Genomic DNA, 14,662 nt, shown 5'->3' with positions numbered 1-14,662 from the left:
AATTTTATTCTAGCTTTCAGTAAGCCTTTGATGTTATAGGAGTCTGTGAAAATTTCAACTGTCTGCTTATCACGGTTCGTGAGATATACATAGGGTGAATGACAAGACTGACGCACGGTAAAGAATTTAAAAAAAAAAAATAATAAAATCAATTTTAATTATTCAATAAATAACATAAGTCTAAATGAAGTCCAATCCGTCCGCGACTTAGGTGTTACTCTTGACTGTCGTCTACATTTTGATACTCATATTGATAATATAGTGAAAAAAGCCTTTCGGATGTATGGACTGGTGATGAGATTTTCTTGTAACTTTGTACGACCCTCTACATTCTTATTATTATATAAAACCCTGGTTCGCTCGCAATTGGAATACGCCGTTCAAATCTGGAATCCTTTATATCATAAGTACAAGGATAGGCTAGAAATTGTCCAAAAGAAGTATTTACGTACTATGAATTTTAAATGTTATCGTCCTAGAGCCTCCTATGAACAATTACTGACACGTTATAAAGTTCTTAGTTTGGAATCTAGACGGCTTCTTCTAGGTGTAATGATGCTATATGGCATATGCAACAATAGATTCGACTGTATTGATTTATCAAATAGTTTAAATTATACAGTACCTAGGTCCGTCATGCTTCGTGGGGTGCGTGTGCCTCGACTATTCCACACAAATTCGTGCAGAACTAACGCTGGGGTACGCATGCCTCTCCGTCGCCTCGTTGACGCGTACAATACTCATTTTATGGAGCTTGACATTTTTACTCTTTCCAAGAATAGTTTTAAGGCAAAAGCAGTAGAGTTATTAACTACATAAGATATTTTAGTTTTTTTTTTACCTTTCTGTATCTAATCTTCATAACAGTCTTCAATTTTTATTTTGCGATGCACACTGTATGTTTGTTTTTTTCTACTGAATTTCTTTATTAATTCGTGGACAATAGTGTGGGTTACATGTATAATAACACTGTTTTGCATGCAATTATGTGTATTTTTGTAGAATAATATGTAAACATAAGGATATGTTTGTATTAAGCTAAGCATGTAACTGTTTTTTGTCCCAAATAAATAAAATAAAATAAAATAAAATAAACTGTGACTGACGGACGGACGGAGAGCGAAGTCTCAATAGGATCCAGTTTTACCCTTTGGGTTCGGAACTAGAATACATTTGGATTTGGACACTTGAGGTTACTTGACGAGTCTCATGTTATTTGGCCGCGCAGTAGACAAGATTTTTTCATAAAACTCTACTGTGAAACCAGACAGGATTTCAGATTCAGGAATCAGGATTTCAGATTTGGACATTATCATCATCAGCCTTTTTATCGCTGAGCGCAGACATCCTCTTACAGAGAAGGATTGAGTGTTAATCATCACTCTTACTTAATGCGTGGCTGGTGATTTCAGACTATAGTCTGGGTTTCCTCAAGATATTTTCCTTCACCTTTAATCAGTCTTTTGTGTAGGTATTAATAATTATTGAATATTTTAGAACAACAATTTGGTAGAGCACTGAAATAATTCTTGTAATATGATCATCGTTATTATCACTCCTTGCTTTGATATTAAAATATCAAGCGAAATGATAAGTTATTGACTATTTTATTTAGAGCATGTTAGTATGATAATAATTGACACCTATATTGATAGGACGGTATCGTTACTTCCTTTATTATATCATTATAGATTAGGAATACGTAAATAAAATGGCAATCTTCATACATGTGTTCTGATTAGATTCGTTTATAACGTTTTTTATTATTATTTATCGTATTTGTTTTTCTTTTTAACATTTTGCAAAGAATTTCCGTTTTGAATACCCAGTCACTGATAGGTTTTATACGTATTGCCTGATCGTCAGGGACGTCTTGTAACTTTTGCTCTTGATGGCTTGAAAGAGGACCCCTTCTGGCTATCTCAAGGACCAAAAGGGTGGTCTCCACAATGCCCAATGCCTGATCCTGATTCAACGATTCACTATGCTATTGTAAACTGTGTGATGCGAGGGTATAGTAGTATTACCTTTCAACATCATATCCGTCCTCTTAAATTTCTGCAGATTAGGGTATCAATGAAACAATTATTATTAAAAACCTGTGATTGATTCTGTAAGCTTGTTAGAGCTGTCCTGCGCCTGTTCCTCCGGTTGTGTAAAATTGTCCTCCCATGGAACTATGACAGTGAGGGAATAGAGAGTATATTTTATCTATTAGTCCTGCACAGCTAGCTAATCTTCTTCAAGTACAAGTTCAAATAGTTTCACCTCTATTATTACACTTCTGATTACAAAAGCTACTTTCCTAACAGCTACACGACCAAATTCTTTGTCTTAACTTAAGGAAGCGAAATTAGAACAAGTGTTCTTAAAAACCTCACACTTGCAGTCATATCTGAACTTACCCACAGCTAAACAATCTACAAACAATTTAATTGGTTTGTTTATTAGTACATGCACATAATAAATACAAGAACAATGTAGGAAAGGCGGCCATATTCCCATGGTATTGTTGGCAGTTTCCCTCTACGTACCGATTGTAATGTCTTGCATAATCTCGGTTACATATAAGTTTTTATATCGCTTAGTGTTTAGAAATAAGATTAAAGATCTTTTGTTATAGAGGATACTGTTTTGGGATCTATTTTGAACGTAACATCGCGGAGCATCCAAAATATCTTGACGTTCAAAAATGGTAAGGTAATTTTTGCCCATTTATGATAATATCTGCAAATCACCACAAAGGTCTACATATTTTCGGGCTCTATGCTAGTAGTTTCCCTGTGCTTTCTATGTTTCTTCTGTTATGGATCATAATCTCAGCTACAGGAACATTTCTGAACACAGACCTCCCCTATCAATTTCCAAAAGCTCTTTTTTGGAAGCGGACCATCCTCTCCGCGCACCTCATCATACATTTGTATCAACCGTACTGAGTCACATTTGGACGATCTACATATTTTTTAGAGTAGGTAATTAAATAGAAAGATAATGGTATTGTAGACGCCTTTTGTAAACTGTTCGCTACGCTTGCTTTAGTATCAATCATGACTTTATCCACTCTTGCTTTTACATTTTTTTCCAAAAATTCGATAGAGAGAGAATTACTGACTCAGACAATTTTTTTTGCATCGATTTTTGAAATGAATAACATGTGGAGTGTCTTCTTTGCCTCGTCTCATACCAAAGCCTCCATTAAGGATCCTATAAGATACCTGTTAGATTTATTTTCATGGTTTCAAATCAACTTTCCATCGATCCTTTTGGAAATCAATGGGAGAGGCCTATGTTCAGCAGTGGACGTCCTATAGTCCTATGGTTAAAATGATGATGATGATGAAACTTTTATGGTAGGTACTTACCTAAGTAAGTCTAAGTAGCCGTGTAAAGGCTGTCTAGTAAAGTCTATAAATCAATTAAAGATTGTAAGAGGACCATTTAATATGTATGATCTCTTGAATGTTACACTTATATTAAAGTACCTGAATGCATCGTTTGTGTAACATTGAAAACCTGTAGTTAAACGTTTTAGCACTAAGCAATTAAAGCAATACTTACTAAGTACTTGATGAACGGACAAATAAAATAGTACGTCGAAAAATGCTTCCGTTATCCTCAATGAAACTTCGATTAGGCATGCGATACAGTCACTTTGTTATATGTAACTAGATCAACTATAGTTAACAATAATGCATATTGTTATGACATGTCGCCATTACAATAGTAATGTTTCCTTTCAAAACCTCTAACAATCTTAATTCTAACTGTTATCTCTAGTTTGATCTTACTGCGGTGAGCACATCCATCGTAATATTTAAAGCATAAAAATATCCGTACGTAAGTCAGACAGAATTTATTACCTACTCGGGCCGTGCAAACAACAACATTTTGTGTACCGTCCTCGAACACACAGAGCCGGCTGTGAAAACATACGAACACACACACAAACACATATTCACACACAAAACAAACCAGGAAACGTCTAGCGAAAAACAAACAAGGGGTCTTTTGTATTGTGTAAACAATTGGTTGATCGTATGCAACAGGCGTGACGTCGCCTCGAAAAAAACACTACAGGTTATTTACCCTAGATGGCGCTGTTACAACATATTCTAGCCAACTACGAGACTATTTAGTTCTAAAACTCAGCTCAGAGATGGCGCTGATTTCAATTTTTATTAATAGATTTAGATAACTTTATGGGCGCTTGTTTACACATAAACGAATCAAAACTTAGCAATAAATGAAAGATGTTTATAAAGATGAAATGCAAGTAAGATGTTAGGTATATTTACAAGTCGGGTGCTTGTTGTTATCGGTAAATGAGTAATAACTAGGCAACTAGATAAATCTTATTTTGAATCATACTACCCATGTACTCGTATAGGTACTTTCAGGCAGTGGCGCTCCTTTGGTATCATTTTCAATAATAATTTATGTTGTTATTTATCCAATATTTCATCATACTGTGTAATTGTCTGTTGGTATTATTTTAAATCTACAATCAACTACTACTATCCTTCATGAACCGTTTATGATCACAAATCTTCTGCTACTTATTTTCAATCTTGCTTGCTGTGCCTGTCCCATCTTTGGTATATTCAAAACGGCTTATAAAACCAAGGCTAAGCCACTCTTTACAATCCGAATCTGGGTCTCAAATGTTAAGTTCCAGATGTAGAATCCTTAATCTATCCTTTTATGCTTCTAGCAAGGGGTCTTTTTGTTCATATTGAAAGCATTTTATTCAGTCTTGTCTAGTAAATATTGTAGGGTCGAAGACAATCGGAAAGTTGTTTACTGGTCCATTATGAGGAACCTGAAGGGTCAGATGTCCGTCTGTCTTGTTTATATTGACCATGTCTTGGTGCAAAAGTTACTGGCAATTTAACTCTTCTGAATAGTGACAAGATCAGTAAAAAAATACTTAACCAACATCCAAATTGACGAATTGAATTGAATTGAATTGAAAGTTTTGGTAAGACGGTTAAAAATTATATAGTTTTTACAATTTACCGACATTAAAAAAACACTGGTTCTTAGTTTTTATCTAATAATTCGTAGTAGGTATATAGGTACCTAACATACTAAAACTATTTTAATTCTTCACTGCATTTATTAAAGACTAGCTGTACCCCGTGGTTTCACCCGCATCTCGAGAGACATACTAATTTTAACTAAATATAAACTAGAAACATAGACCTTGTCGCGTAGGACTTACCTCAGACGTGCCGCATATTGCTTTAAAAATTATACTAGTAAATATTCGACGTAGGTCTGCATTTTTCTATGGCTAGTACCCTAATGTTTATGAAATAGGATATTAACAAAAATGTTTTGCTTAGCTAGACTGACCATAGAAACAAAATATTTTCTTTCAGACTAGTGTCGCCTTCAGGTGTCATTTTACAACCAATTGTTCTTCTAAACACGAAACGTCTTATAACACATCATCATCAGAATCAATATCAACTTTGTCCTTATTGAAATAAGGTTCAATTTCCGGTTGGTTGTTTAAGCTTGTATGTGTTATGTTATGGCCCGTCTAGAAATTAGTCATAGGCAAAGATTGCCAGGCAATATTTAAAAATACTACTTATTGTTTGTGTAAAACTATTGTAGAACACAGTAGGTGAATGTTGGAAGAGACGGAGTACAGCTGCGGAGATGTTGGTATTTTTGCTCTTAATATTACATTATTAAGTATCAAAATTCTCAACTTACTTGCATTAGTAGTATTAATCAAAAATAGGAATATCAATTAGTTTGCATAATATACTGTTTTCCACACTGTTTTCGTCAAATTCTCGCTTAAACTAAGATGATATTTCCAAGATAGGTTTGTATCAGATACAAACATATGAATAACTATCGTGTGAGTTTATAGTAGGGCGTAGTACTATCGTAATGTCACACACCCATTGTTCTAGATCGATGGAATTATTTAGACGAGACATCCACTAAATATGTGTAAATTTCTATCAAATTACTAATGATTTGATCATGATTTCCCCACAAGCTTGGAGATTCTGATATACATATTTTTGTTTGATTTATGTACTACTTTAGAATCAAAATCTCTCAGAGAAATAGTGTCGATGTAAATAAAGAATTCTTCTCAAGCCTTCGACAGCCCCAACAACGTGCACTCTCTCCCCACAATACACAAACATAAAACTACTTGCAAGTAAAGTTTATTATTGTTTTTTTTTTCTGTTACAGATTGTATTCAAAACATCGAGGCTGGCCTGCGTCAGTCTGTTCGAGAGTACTGAAGTGGCGTGCCGCAGGGCATCGCGCTAGGTCCAATATACTTTTATTGTTTTATGAAGTGAAGTGATCTGGGATCAGTGTTTTCTGGATGTGTCTCCAAAGGGATGAAGACTATGGTGACAACTTAGATGAAGCGGTAAGTTAGTGCTTTCATATTTTATGGGGTTTCAATAATGTTTGTTTTAGAAAGTTGAGGAGATTTACATAACAGTGTTTCACTTACTTTTAATTATCTTTCTTAACTGTTAGAATTTATCTTCTATCTTTAAACAAGTTTCCTGATAATATTATATGCTTAGCGACAAATACCTTTATCTTAAAAACGATACAAGTTTTGTTTATCTTTCTCTTTAGTAATTTTGGCACCTTTGTTTCATCTAACGTGATAGTTAGCGAGATGTTGCGACTTGAGAAATAACGGGACCCTGTCTAAATAATTTGTTAGTTTTGAACCATATTTGTCTACAATATGGAAAATCCTGCCACATAACTTAGAATTAGCAGGTACTTTAAAACTATGTTTTATTTACATTATTTATAACATTGTCGTTCGACTTCATTCTGCGTGTCGTTATTAAGCAGTGTGTTTTCATTTAAATATTAATTTTTAACTTAATTAATGATTGTACGTCATAAGGTAGAGGACGAACTAAAATTGTCACATTAATCTATGGAAAACATCATATATCTCTATTCATAGCAAATCATATTCTAATTTCGAGATTGATAAAATTTATATCATGTTGTAAAAAAGCAAGGAAAACATTTATTTTAAAGTAGGTATTTTCCATTACTGAAAGCCTTATTAATACATAGGTACTACTTACATAATGCATACATATAAATATGTGTTTATCTTCTATACATATAAATATGGTGAAAAAGCTCATGCAAACTTTCTTCTGACCAACATAATTATTAAGAGTTATATGAATACTTGCATTACTTTCGTAGAATCCTTTCTAGTAACTTTCACGCTAAAACAACTAAATCAATTCAAAAGACAGTTTAAGATCTGAGAAAGGACATAGGCTACATTTTGACCGAGTGCGGGAAGAAGTGCCGTAGGAACGCGGGTAGAATCGCGGACAACAGCTAGTGACGTAATAAAAATAGCAGTAGTTAAGCTTCAGAATGCATATGTTTTTTTTTAATAATAAAATCTAGTTACATATTTTTAATTCAGCAAAATTGATCTGAAAAATGTGTTTTTATCGAGTTTTCTTTATATACCTTTTAATCAATTTCATCGACAAAGGCATCAATTTTAACAAGACTTTCAAAAACATAATTTAAATCTTGATATTCAAGTTTCAAAAGGCCTTTCATAACTTCCTCCAATTTTGCCATGTCATCCAATGAAAGTGCGTATTTTCGATCCAAAACATATTTTGATGTTCCACCCCTCTTAGGGCTTAAAATAATTTTATTTTAATAATACCAATAGCAATTTTATGGAAAAATAAGCTTTAACTTTCATGCATTTTTGACCGATTTTGGCCACTAATGCAAACAATTAAAACTATTAGAATTTATCACACTGTTAGGCTTCTTGTGTATTTACTTACCTAATTATTTTTCATTCTTAATTAATCATCACCATATCTATTTTCGAAAGTTAATTTTACTGTAAGTAATTATACTTATCATAAAATATGAAAAATATTGACGAGGGACGTTACAAAATTTATTTTTACCGACGCAACCAAAAACACCTTATCAAATTCCATTTCTCGACCATTTATAATCTTAGGTACGGAACTCTCAATGTGACACTTATCCACATTTCTGTAAATAACATCTCAATCTCCAAGACCTTCCATATCTTCTTCCTTTCTCCCAACTTTACCCAACCATCTTACCTCACCTTCCTCGCCTTAACCTTGCATATCGATCCTAGTCTCATGTTTGGTCATATTATCTTCACAAGCCACACCTCTGTCCGTTATTTCTAAGTTAAATATTGAATCTACGTCTAATGAGCTTTGCTTGGGATTCCCAGAAATGAATTTAGTCATGAGAACATCTATGTCTGCTGTCTTTGTTGCTTGCTTATTTATTGTAATATTTAATTTGTGTTTTGGTGTTTTATTTCCGACTTTTATATCGTCTTCATCTGCCTCTGTTTGTCTGTCGAGCTTTTACACCATAACTCCTGATCTTATGTAAATGAAATTTGGTACACAGGTAGTCTAAAGCCTAAGAAATAATATAGACTAGTTTTTACCCGGGTGCGGGAAGTAATTCTCTTGGAATGCGGTTTTAACCACGGAGAATAGCTCGCTGATTAAATAACGTGCCGAACTCAAAACAATTTATTTATAGTCATTAAAACCACAAGCGCAGCTAACTTACCTTTATCGATTAACAATAACAATTAAAAAGAAATCCGTTCACCACCCAAGATGTTTATAAAAAACAATTTTAACGAAAGTAAACCTCGATAAAGCGAGAGGAGCGAAAATCTAAACAATACAAGCCCGTATCGATAAATAACCGATCGCTTTCAACGATTATTATAAACAAGAAAATCGATTGGTAACATATAGCGATCGATACAGCCCAATGTTATTTTATAAATATCGCGCGACATTACCTTTATTGAGATTAATTTAATGTTGATTGTCTTTTGTTTTTGGAGGAGAGATTTCATTTTTTATGTAACTGATTGCGTTCCTAAATTAAAAAAAATATTACTGTTCTCATACAAGGAGATCAGCCAGCTGCGCAGGACATATAGTGCAAAATCATTTGCGCAGACACAGGTGCACTCTCTATTCCTTCACTCTCATCTAGAGGTATACTATCTTTACTTTTTATTTGTTTGTACCCTAAAGGCTCCGAAACTACTGAAACGATTTGAAAATATATTTTACTGTTAAAAAGGGGAAAAGGCTCGGATGATGAAGATGAAAGCTACACTCTCCCAGAGTGACATAGGCTATATTTCTCGGTACGGTAGTAGGTAGTTCCTATATCCAATACTTTGGAGTTGTATGACTAGAGTTTATAGATAGATATTTTTAGAGAGAAACAACAAAATACATTTTATTTTCGTAGGTATTGCCTATGGTCAAGATAAAAGGCATTTTATCTTAATATTTATTGTTACAATTTTGTAAGCATATAAACTAGAGATTAAGAATATCAAAGCTTGGTTATTCTTAAGTCAATGTTGGTCAAATCTTCATTCTTTTCTTATCTTTTTGGGACGTGTTCGAGTGATATACTTGGGTGGCATGACTTTTATTTAAAGGATATTATACCTACATACATACACTATTTTAGTATTTAGTCAGATCAAAGTGAAAGACATAAAATAAGAGAAGGCTTTTGATATAACGTCAAAACGCAACTATACCCGGTTATATTGCCTAAAAAGTAAACGATTTACTGCACTAATATTTGAACCCTTCTCAAAATTATTTCAATCATCAAAAGAATGATATCTTCATGAGGGAATGTAGTATCAGAACCCTTATTATGTAACTAAAACCTACCCATGTCTCTTCTGGACTCTGGAGCCCTCACTTCAAAGGCCATTTGTGTAACCCTTTCACCTAATCCTGAATTTTCCTGGGCTGCAACTCTTTCAACGAATTCCACAGTCCCAGTGCAGTATTTCCAACTTAATTTCCATATTGAATTTCTTTTTTTGCAAGAAAACCAGCACAACAAAATAGTATTTCCGATTTTAGTCATTATCTCCACGAGTTGTGGTTATCTGTATTTACAGTACAGCCTATCTCTGGCACAGATAACGCAGGCAAACAAAAACAACTGAACTATCTATAAACTACCTATTTATTATCATGTATGTAGAATATTAATCAGTTTGTCCGAGTGTATGGGCGATTTTCTGCGAGTATATTGCACTACAGGATAACAAAATGGGGGTATGTAATTTACCTTACGCTTTACACTGTCTTCATGTCTTTATTTTCATACAAACATTTGATCTCAGGTGTTTCAATAACTTTTTAATCTTCTTCTTATCAAGTGAGCTGCAGGTTTAATCGCCTAACAAGCTCCGGTTTCAGAGTTTTATTAAATCTGCCTGACAGCCTCTGATATGGAATTGTAACAAACCACTACCAAAGACTTTCAAATCCAGTTGACAACCTCTGACATGGATTTATGAAAACGATGCTCACTAGATTTGTAATTGGTGTCCTTTCAGACACTACAGATTCATTACTACTGGTTATGGCCGATGTTCCTTCTGGAGCCCTTTATGTACGAGGGCCGCGGTAACTCTTTCGAACAATCCCACAGTCACTGCCCAGACATGGGTGTGTCATATAACTATTGACCTGATTCCGAATCACCTTGAGACATTTCTAAAGGTCCGAAACCTTGCTTAAATTAACCTAGGCTACTTGATGACGCAGGTACAAGCATTAACTTAGCGAAATAATGATTTCAAGGAAAGCCGCAGTATATTAGTAGCTTTTTCAATGTGAACGTATGACGTATTTATTTATTAATAGGAGCGTTAAAGAGCTCTTTGTAAGTACATAAAAAAATTAGGTATGTATGTACGTATGTAAATATATAAGTTATTTATGTATGCGTTAAGAAGTTATCAATTTTATTGAGAGGTCAAGGTTTTTTTAAGATCGTTTTGGAACACAGTTTTTCAGTTCGATAGATTATATTTCGACCTAGTTTTTTTTGCATGTAGATAGGTACTTAGGTGTTTTATTTAAATATATTGATAAAGTTTAAGGTAATCTTATCTTGAGAGGTTATTGAATATTATGTAGGTGATGTTTGTGTACATGATGACATATTACATTTATGTCCTATACGTACTTGTAATTTTTGAAGTACTTACACTTGCTTGTATAAGCATTAGCAAAAATTGTGACAGCATCATTGTCACTAATTTATAAGATTATTTTGTCTTGTGTGTTACTATAAAATTGTATAATTACCTACATACTTATAGACAATGGTACTCTGAAGTTTCTTACAAAAATCCTCTTAACTTATATTGTTAGCTTAAATAATCTCTTCTGCATCATTTTAAGTATTTTAAAATATGGTAAGTACCAGAATATTGTTTCTCATTTTGGAAATATATTGTTTCAGACACCAATGGTGCAACTACCTCCAGTGGTAAGTATTTGCTTTACTACTTTACTTCTCCTTCTGTCTTTGTTTGTCCATAAGGCTTACACGTGCGATTTATTTAACTCATCATCATCTGCTTAGCTTTTTAATCCTAGCCATTTACTAGTCTAACCAGATGGCAGGTAAGTAACAAGTATTTTAAGTGATCATATTATGTCTACAGTTTTCTGAATAATAGGTTTCCCCTTGGATAGACCGGTTGTGAGATTTCACGATCCACCTTTCTACGTCTTTCAGAGTTATGAAGGAACTCGCTATATCAAATCTAGATGGATCCACGGTTAAAACCATAGCAGCATGACATTTCAACACGTTACTACCATTTAATTTAGTATTTTCATAGATTTCAAATGTAGTTTCCATACGTTTACGTTTCTACTGGTGCTTACGATAGCAGAGAGACACCTTAGCTAACCTTGCTGATCGGGTGATCTAATAAGAAACCTGAAACCTAAACCGTATCTATGAGCTTGAAAATGATCATAACTAAAACCCAGCAACTCTAGTTTCTATAAGACCTGTATGTAATTACCATATACTAAGAAATAAATGCTATTCTATTCTATTCTATTCGTACATATATCTAAGTTATGCGCATGGACTGAAAAAATACAGTTTCTAAATACAGGATTCGAGGCCCTTCAATGAGGGTTTATTCCAATTGAGACCTTTTGAGATGTTGACGTATTACATGGAGGTTAAGACTAGGGGTGCTACCCTTATTTGCTTATGAGATCTCTTCGTATTTAAATCCTCTTTCAGGCTTCTGTACTTGATAACAATGTCCAAATAATTCGTGGCTATTATCCAAAAGAATGTACCATATAAATAATGTAAACATAGATATACCATACTTAGGTATGTTTATTATTATATCAAAATTGTATATTTTTGCACGCTTTCTTTCCTGGTACGTTCCATTGTTTCGTTTAAAATATTCATACAGGATTATGTTCCTAAAAACGTCATATAAAAATTACCTTTGGAGTCTCACAAAACCTTTACCATTGCAAGCTGTTTCTCACGATATCACCTGCTTCCCAGAGGAACTTGTTCCCAGATGAACATAGCCTTATGATATATAACCTAAGATAGTTACTAATAACAACACAGGTCTTGCATAAGCATTGGTATACAGACAGACAGTCTAGTTTAAGAGCCTTAGAATGGACATAAGCTACATTTTATCTTGTTGTTCCTTCGTAACTCAGAACCGCAAAGTTCAATATATAATCCAGTTATTGACAAGAATACGTATTTTAATCAGCAGAAATCCGTTCTTTTTACATAATTTTATGTCGTATCATCGGACAGTAGCTACCGATTGACAAAATGATAGGTATCAATTAAACTTAATTGTCCAATAAACGTGTTTTTCTTGCGAACACTAAAATCGTTAGAAACGCTTCATCGAGACATTTGGAGTTTGTCCCCATTACATTTAACATTGTAATAAAACGGTTTATTGTCAAATTGTCGTTAGTCATCAGTTGCATTTATTTTAACCCCTTACAACTTTAGGGGATGTTTTTTACTAACCTGCAAGAAAATATTTATTTTTTGTTCTCGATTTCAGTTAAGGTACACAAAATAAACGAACATTTTTCGGGATTTATTTACTTTGAATATTAAAACGCAAAATATTTCAAAAATACGCACGCCCATACGAGTAAGTAGGTTATACAATTATTTTTGCTTGCATAGGTAGCTAAGTCCTCTATGACTTTGAAATAAAGAATAGACTGTCCAAATAATAAAAGACAATGTTTAGGAGTTCTGCTACTTAAACAGCTACTATCGCTGACACCTAAAACCACACCTCTAACTTTTAAACCTGCTTAATACAAAAATTAACGAAATACCTCACAACCTAGCTATACAATTTTAACTCACCGTAGTACAGTTTCCACCACAAAACTGAAACATTACTATAAAGCATAGTAGAACCGTGGTGAAAGGTAGAAAAACTCCAGCTACCCCCCAGTGGGGGTGGTGCCTTAATACCGGATAGTTTGGGCCCCTATAATACGTAAGTATAGAGTTTATTGTCTGGACTAGAGCACGGTTATATTACGATTTCTGCGCCATTAAAGGCTAGACTGAGAGCTCGGGAGAGGAATCTTTACATCACTCATAAGCATTTTTATTACGTGAATCTGGGCCCCATTTATAAGAGCATTTTTAAGGAGTGCCTTTGGGACCAAAATGTGGAGAAATATGTTGTTTATAAAACACATATGACAAAGCAAGAAGGTATTTTTAATGCCTATTGGTCATGACTTAGTCCTGAAGGTCGTCTACCAAGCCTTTTCTCATCTCTGTCTTATTTGAAGCGACTGCTAATCTGACATCCCTAGATAGGCGGGCAACCTGAAACCCAGACTGGTTACCAGACTTTCTGGCTTCTTATTACCCGTAACGACTTAGTAATATTTACTGGAAAAATAGTTTTCGTGTCATAATAATTTTAAGTAATGTGATGGCAGCCTAAAATTAATAAGCAATACCTGCTATAATTATGTAAAATATTTGCAAATTTTTACAATAATATAATAAATAACTTAAATTAAGCCTGTTAATAAAAACTGGAAATTCATATAACCCGTATTATTTCTTGTACTTTTCCTCAAATAGTTTTTAACAAATGATTCGACCAGTTATTTTACGGATCTATATTGGCTTATAATATCTCAAGGTTAAATAATTATTTAATATTAATAATTGTAACAACAATGAATATTCAGAATTTTGCTTAGTGTTATCGATCTGAAGGAAAATAATTGTGTGTACCTGCCAAAATAAAATACGTTGCCTTCTTTAGAAGACGATTCGACCACACTAAACATTTTTGACTTGTAGCTGAAAATTGGTATAAAATAAAATACTTAACTGAAAAATAATAAAAACAAACATAACAGACAGGATTTACAAAATAAAGAAAATCTTACTGAAGCCGAATATTACTACAAAGTTACATTCTAGAAGGAAACCTACGTATATTTTCTAATTTCGTTTTTATTTACCTGTGTATTTTTGTACACACGCGATGTAAATAGAAACACGACAGGAAATAAATTTACAAAGGAACCTACTTACAAATACTAAAGAAATCTCTTCCAGCATAACTGCTAAAATAGAATAGGAATAAACAGATAGGTAGACAGTGTGTAAATAACCACGCATTCACGAAAATAAAGTGTGTAAATATTTTTCTAAGAGAAAATTCCAAAATATTTTCAGCAGACTCCTCTCC

At 33.6% G+C, this 14,662-nt stretch overlaps 1 protein-coding gene across 11 annotated transcripts in view; it reads left to right on the top strand.

Annotated features, from left to right (window-relative positions):
• The window catches only part of Foxp (Forkhead box P), a 60,298-nt gene that overhangs the window by 8,912 nt on the left and 36,724 nt on the right, over nucleotides 1-14,662 (top strand). For all 11 annotated transcript variants that reach the window (XM_049849790.2, XM_049849791.2, XM_049849792.2 and 8 more), the window contains exons 2-3: nucleotides 6,223-6,409; nucleotides 11,368-11,394. In XM_049849790.2, the coding sequence (XP_049705747.1) occupies nucleotides 6,362-6,409; nucleotides 11,368-11,394 (75 nt within the window). In that variant the 5' untranslated portion in view covers nucleotides 6,223-6,361. The remainder of the gene's footprint in view (nucleotides 1-6,222; nucleotides 6,410-11,367; nucleotides 11,395-14,662) is intronic.

This window comes from Helicoverpa armigera, chromosome 26, assembly GCF_030705265.1.
Source record: "Helicoverpa armigera isolate CAAS_96S chromosome 26, ASM3070526v1, whole genome shotgun sequence".
Lineage (NCBI taxonomy): Eukaryota > Metazoa > Arthropoda > Insecta > Lepidoptera > Noctuidae > Helicoverpa > Helicoverpa armigera.
Note: the sequence above shows the minus strand (reverse complement) of the source record. Positions and strands in the feature narration are given on the sequence as shown.